The 7,612-nt window shown below is 32.3% G+C and overlaps 1 protein-coding gene across 1 annotated transcript; it reads right to left on the bottom strand.

The window, feature by feature from the left end:
* Nucleotides 1–204: 204 nt before the first annotated feature.
* Nucleotides 205–7,464, bottom strand: LOC115883335 (integral membrane protein 2C-like). Its single transcript, XM_030901687.1, is given in 7 exon segments — nucleotides 205–357; nucleotides 5,123–5,168; nucleotides 5,170–5,228; nucleotides 5,231–5,270; nucleotides 5,272–5,357; nucleotides 7,113–7,291; nucleotides 7,355–7,464. Coding segments are annotated over 7 exon segments (621 nt in total). The 5' UTR covers nucleotides 7,432–7,464; the 3' UTR covers nucleotides 205–223.
* Nucleotides 7,465–7,612: the final 148 nt, after the last annotated feature.

The raw sequence follows: 7,612 nt of genomic DNA, 5'->3' as shown, positions 1-7,612 counted from the left end.
GTAGAAATCAATAAATTAGACAGAAAAATATCAACAGAACCTAAGGTTTTCAGAAGAGCTACAATCCCCGCTCTGATATGACTAAAAAACATACCATATTGTAATAGAAAGTTTCCTTAAGTGGTATAATATTGTGTTTAACGTATATATTTATATATAAAGTTGTAGATTATTTTTTTCCCAAATTTATATTACCTAAACACAACTCAAGAAACAAATTGCATTAATCCTTTAGTAGGGTTTGTCTTTCGTAGTTGAGGACGTCTTCAATGTTGACGATGTCAAACTCTAAGATGCCCTTGCCGGCAAACTGGCCAAACTTGACATCAGGTGTCTGATCCGCGGATCGCTTCGCCACTGAAAGAAAAAGTAAATCGTTAGTTTTTGCCACCAAATAAAATAAAAAATGGAAATAGTGTTAACAATTCAAAAAAAGTGTAAAGAAATTTTTATATACAAATGTTTTTACACCAACAAAGATATTTAACTTTTTACACAAAAGCTATTTACATACATTTACATACGTTATCCCGATGTCTGATCAGGAGCTTGGGGTGTTCCAAGCTCAAAAGGTAAATTCCACTCCTCTAAATACCAGTGGATGACATACCAAGAATGTACAAGTTTGACAAACACCTCACTGTAGTATTGACCAATAAAAAGAATTGGAAGGGAGAAACGTTTGCTCAACAGGTAAAATACCATACCATAACGTGGTAAACTGATGCTTCCAAAGTCAATGCATGAAAAAGCTTAGGAGCATTTGGGCCGAAAACTAAATACTCCTAACCATCGGGCACCTACCCCAGCATCCTTCAGGCAGAAATCTACACTATCGAAAGATGCGTATAAGTTATCTTAGATTGGAACTAATATCTAAACAAGAAGTATCCATCTTATCCAAGTAGTGCAAGCAGCAAAGTGATCAACTTAGTAACCATCAACTTAGTAACCATCAATTCGAAATTGGTCTGGTTTGGTCCAAAATAAAGTCCTCCTACTCTGGATGTCAGCTCACCAAGGGATAGAAGACAACGAAAAAGCAAACGATCTAGCTAGAAAAAAAGCGAACACTCCACTAACTGGACAGAACCGTTCTGTTTTCCAAGCGGAAACCAACTTAAAGCGGAACTCAAGAAGCTGGAAGACTCCATCCGCAACCCGGAATGGGAGTCCTCCAACGGTCTAAGACGCTCAAAGAAACTTCTCAGGACTTACGAGCTTACGACCGAGAAAAATCAAAGATTTTCCTTGATTTAAGTAAGAGCAATCTTCGGGTTGTCACGAGGTTTTTAACAGGACACTGTCTCCTCAACGAGTGTATTTGGAACTGCTATACAATGGCATTCATCCAAGCAGTGCAAAGTTTATAAATGTCCCGAGCTTTTATTTTTACACATTATAATGCGATATACCGTGCTGACAACTGTTACTTTTGGGTCAGTATTATACATGAGTGGTGATTATATCGCCATAATTTAAAAAATCAACTTTTTGACACATAACAAGCCATAACTTAAGAACCACTTTAGACAATGAAACTTTTTTTTATTGTGAAGATCTTTTACAATATGTGTAAATAAGAAAAATTCTCGATAGGGTTGTTTTTTTCATTAAAAAACAACCCATCCATTTACCTTTAGTGCATAGCAATTTTCAGCAATCGTGTAACTTTTTTATTTATAAAGATTTTCACATACTGTCTGCAAAGAAAATATAGCAGAAATGTTAAGAAAGTTTTTGAAAAAACTACAATCAATTATTTCTAATAGATTTCGATATATCGATTTTTGAATTCAGAGTTCTAATAGCGCGACCACTGTCGAACACCAACTCAATTCCACTTATTTTTACCAAAAATGCTTGTTTCTAACTTGCACTTAAAAATTTTCAAGTTATAGGAAAAATTACAACGATTCGTTAATAAATAAACATATAAAGTATCACGAGACGTAATTAAATCGTGAAGCTGAACGCATGATGTACACCTTTCTCTAAAACTTTAAGTACTGACAGAGGTACTGATTGGGTTGACCGGTCGACTGAGACAAATCTGCTATATCCCCTTCCACGTCTCTTAGCAATGTGCATAGTTTCTCGGTTTATTTCACACGTTTAGCAAAGTGTTTACTGTTCTCTCTTTATTCAGTACATTATAAACGCACTGTACTCTTCTTACATAAGGAAATCTCGACCCAAGACTAACCTTTGCCAGCCCCTTATTATACACAAAATTTACATTCAAAAAGAAACTCTCACGAGCGATGGCAGAAATAGATGAAACAATTTGTAATGCTTTTCGAATTATGGAGAAATTAACTATTCCAAGCTTTATACACATTTTAGGTTAGAATACGACTCCTCTTGCAGTTAGAATTGTTGATCGATAGGTGCAGCAACCTCGAACATGTCTTGTTCCATTGGCTTGGTAACACACACTCCTAGTTGTGTTCTTACACTTTAATACAAAGCCTGTCTTGCTACCTGAAGGAGTAAGAAAGACTGTGTAGAATAATTAGGAAAGAACCCTCAAACAAATAATATATAAAGAATAATATAAATAGACCAACATTACTAAACAAACAAAAGGTATATAGAGAAAAACTTTGTGCGCTGATCATCAATGTCAAAAAAATATTGGAACGCAACGATAATACCAAGAAAACAAGGTATGATATTGCGCAGGTTGTGGTCACTCCGCGCGCCAATTTCAAATCGTCAAACTGATGACAGATAATAAATGTGAAAATGATTTTTAAATGTCAAGCTGAATGATTTGACATGGCTTTTGAGGTTAGGTCCTAATTCTTCCCTATTTTAGGTCTTTTTATTAGTGAGCGAATTGAACAATATGGATATTTTTTTTTTGTATGGCGTATGCCGTCACAGGTGATGCGCAAACTGAACGAAATTGGAGCCGCATTCGTTTTTCGGTTCTTTTCTTTGTATCATGAAACTAACTATTAATCAAAATTCGTACAAAACTGTGACGCGGTCGCCATTTCACGTTCACAATATCGAATCGTAACGAAAATCAACAAAACACCATAAAATTTTTACTTATCAGTCTTATTTTTAGAATTCTGGAAAGTATTTCCTAAAATAAAAAGAAAAAATAAATTGAATTGTTGAAGTTTTTGAGCATATAATTGAAAATATTGCGATTTTGTGTAAATTAAAATCATATACAGGATGTCTATTTGAAGTGAAACATCTTACTAACAGCTTTTAAATTGAAGGACATGTTTAAAAAATGACATACTATAATGATGTTTTAATACCGGGTGCGTCTCAAAAGTGGCTCACACCTATAACTTTTTTATTTTTTCAGATAAAAAAAAATGAGATTTAGTATGTTAGTATATGACATAAATTAGGATTGATTGGTGTATTCAATTGTTTTTGGTCACTTCCTGTTTCAGCAGAAATGACTACAATTTTTGATTTTTAAATGGCACCCTCGGTATTTTTTTACTTTATTCGATAGTTATGACACTCGAAATAGAATGGCATATCATATGTCAACTTTTGACATTCTGATTCACTTGACGTCAATCAATCCTAATTTATGCCATAGACTAACATCCCAAATGTCGTTTTTTTAACTAAAAAAATAAAAAAGTTATAGGGGTGAGCCACTTTTGAGACTCACCCGGTACAAATATTATTTTCAATTAATTTACTTCTGTAATCTGTACACTTTTTGTTTCCTCAATAGCTTTAAATCAAATATTTATACAGGGTCGCTTTTATGTATGGAAACGATTATTAGGTAAAATATAGGAAGTACCGCAAAAAGTTAAATATAAAAGTTACAGGGTTTACAAATATCTATTAGCGGGTAATAAATTTAAATATACAGGGTCGGTCATAAAGTCGTGGCACATCAAAGTTTTTTTTTAAATGGAACCCCCTGTATATTATTGCATATTTCGGTTCTTCCTTCGATTCGAAGCAAAAATCGAAATACACACAATGTACCTCAAACCAACCGTTTCCGAGTTATTGACTTTTGATATCACTTAAACAATTTGATTTAATTAATTTCGATATGTTCAGTTTCATTTAACCATGAACTGTGATACTTTATAATATTTGACATTAGTTCTCAAGTTAGCATTTATAGATGTATAAAATGAGAGTATATCAAATCTGGAAATTACAAAATTTTCGTTTAACATTTCAATTCTTCAATTTATGTACATTGTGTATTACTATTATTGCTTAAAATTGAAAGAAGAATTGAAATATGCAATAATATACAGAGGGTTTCCTTTAAAAAAAATAGTTATATATGAACTTGATAACCGACCTTGTATACTTAAATTTACTAGTAGCTAATAGAAATTTAAAAACCCATTACAACAGTATTACAGTTTCAGCAGAATGGCATCATTAAATCAAACCAAATACATCAAAATTAATTAAATCGAATTGTTAAAGTGATATTTTCAAAAGTCAATAACTCGGAAACGGTTGGTTTGAAGTACATTGTGTGTATTTCGATTTTTGTTTAGAATTGAAGGAAGAACTGAAATATGTAATAATATACAGGGAGTTCTATTTAAAAAAAAATGAAACTTAGATGTGCCACGACTTTATGAACGATCCTGTATACTTAAATTTATTACTCGCTAAAAGATATTTAAAAATCCTATAACTTTTGTATTTAACTTTTTGCGGTACCTCCTATATTTTACCTAATAATCGACCGTTTCCATACATAAAAGCGACCCTGTAGAATACCTCATCACTGACTGCGTCGAGACGGGAACCATTCGCGGTTATTAACCCCCTTCCAAACATTCTACATTCATACATTTATAGCCACCTCAAAGAATTTAATCTAATCCCATATAATTTTATACAGGTTGTTAATTTATTGCTCGCGGCAAAAGCGTTATGGTTGAAATATGACAACCTTGGCCCGCTCACCGACCGATGCCGCGACGGGACGAGTCGGCAGAAAACCCTATAAGTGCATGCGTTCCCAATAGGCAGTGTTGCCATTCTGTTTCCCTATAAGTAACTGTGCGGTTAGCAACCTGTATACACAATGACAGCGATCTTCAATGACGCAGTCTAAGTATAAAAATATTATTAAAAAAGTTTAAAAACTCACCTCCTCCAACATATTTCTCTAATTTGTATATCGGCATACCGCCGCACTTCGTTGTCGATGTACGACCCGATTTCAGTCATGTCAGTGACAGGAGGTGTCACAACTCATCGTCTCTCTCCACAACGTCAGTGTCGACCTTGTAGTACCCCTTCCCACATTTTCTGAACCAGATCAAAGAGCGAACTGGGCGGTAGAACGTTCTGTCTATTCAATGGCATCACGAAACATCTTTTACCTGAAAATCATCAATTTAGTAAAAGTTTGTCATATGTCAATTTTGATACTCCACCCCTCATATATATATTTTAAAAAAATACAGTATTTCAATTGACAACCAGAGCTGCAACAAGTCAGTTTTAAAAAGACTTAAGTCTCAAGTCTTAAGTCATTTCTAAAATCATAATGATATAAGTCTTAAGTCAATTTCAATATAAAGTTCAAATGACTTAAGTCATTTTCTTTCAAGTCAAGTCATTTTTGTAAAGACTTAAATCAATATAATTTCCCTCCAAGTCAAGACAACCAGAATTCAATTTAAATACCTATTTTTTAAATGTTAATATTAATTTTATTGTATTACCCATTACCGATTTTTTATTATCTATATTAATTTATTGTAGATACAGATTAGAATAAAATATTATATAAACAACTATAATAAACAATAAAAAATAAACTCAAAATCAAGGACAAAACACACATAAAAACAAAAAAACGCACATATAAAAGCAACATCAAAAACTTAAATAAAATTAAATTTTGTGGGACTTTGTACAGGTTGTCCCATTCTTTGTGTGTTTTACAGGGTTTCTCGTTTATGAGCAGCGGTACAAAGATACAGTTTTCACAGTTACTACTTTATTATGAAACTAAAGATGGTAAACACATATTTGATTCCGTTTTAAATTTACGATAAAAATATATGACAAAGACTTAAATCTTTTCTAAAAAGACTTAAATCTCATAAAAGACTTTTTTTAAGATTTAAGTCTTTTGTAAAATGAATTAAGTCATTAAAAAAAGATTTAAGTCATTACATGTTTTCTAACAAAAACTTAAATCTTTTTTAATGACTTAAATCTTTTTCTATTTCGAAATAAAGACTTAAATCACAAGCCGTTTTGAAAATGACTTAAATTTTAAGTCATTATGTCTATAATTTTAAGTCTTAATATGACTTAAAATCAAATGATTTAAGTCACTAAAATGATTTAAGTCAAAAAAAGACTTAAGTTTTTTGTGAGCTTACAGCTCTGTTGACAACATAACTTTTTCAAAAAGTTTATACCCCATGTCTTCATTTCTATAGATCATACCAAATAAACTTTTAGTCACGTGATTAAGCTTGACGGTTACAGCATTGCCGGTTTCTACATATTTTCTTTTAATCAAAACATTTTAGTAAACAAAAATTAATTCGTTATAAAAATATAAAGTTAATATTTACATGAACGAAACTTAACCCCTAACATAAGTGGTCATTACTACCGCTTTCCAAAATATTCTAATAAGGTTGCGACGAGTTTTTTGCAACGGCTGTTAAGCTGCTTTGTATAGTTCGCACTAAAAGCGGTTGTAAAAAGAACAATGTCCGGCTGAAAGGCCTGCTAGTAAAATTTCTAAATTTAAAGTACCACAACACAATTAACTTAAACCAAAAACTCGTAATACAAAACTAAAGTGTCAAAACGAATCAAAATATCAGGAAATAAATAAATAAATGTGACAACTTGACATTTTTTACAGCAGGGCTACCACCTGAATCGCCAGGGGAAAATTTAAATTCCAGTTAGTCAGCCCGGCGCCGAATAAGTACATGGTTGGCAACAATGAATTTAATAATCGCGCCCTCGATGACGTAACTAAAAGTTTATTTGGTATTGAACACTTATTATGACACTTTCACTGTCAAAGTAGTCAAAATAACAGCTCACTGAATAACACACATCGTTGCCAAATGTCTCAAATAATGTAAATTATTAATAAATACCTGTTACGTCAATGATTCCAGTGTAGTTTGTATTGAAATCGTGAATAAACCTTCCACTACGCCCATTTCTGAAGTCAGGTACGTCAATCTTTTCGTATTTCTGCTCTGGATCGATTTCAAAACTTTCCTGGAAATATCTTCTGTTCAAAATCCTTTTCCAGTCCATTTTTCCATTGTCCCTAAAATACAATTTTTCTTTAATATAAAAAATCTAAAGATATAAAATAATAAATCTATATTACCAGTCCTTCAGTTGTTGGTCATTTTGAATTTGAATCAAGTTATCGTCATTTTCTGTATTGTCATAATCATCGTCCATAGGAGAACTAAAAAACAACCATATAATATAGGAAAACCATTTATTCTCCAGAAGAATATGTTTCGACCTAATTAGTCCGAAAACTCGTTAGAGTTAAAAAATTTCAAAAATTTTCGATGGAAATTTTGTCATTTCCAACATTATCGATATAAGTAAGAAAATGAAATTTGCTGTGCACTAT

This window comes from Sitophilus oryzae, unplaced genomic scaffold (assembly GCF_002938485.1).
Source record: "Sitophilus oryzae breed Bouriz unplaced genomic scaffold, Soryzae_2.0 scaffold_186_pilon_pilon, whole genome shotgun sequence".
Taxonomy (NCBI): Eukaryota; Metazoa; Arthropoda; class Insecta; order Coleoptera; family Curculionidae; genus Sitophilus; species Sitophilus oryzae.
The sequence above is the reverse complement of the archived record's forward strand: the minus strand, read 5'-3'. Positions and strand labels throughout refer to the sequence as shown.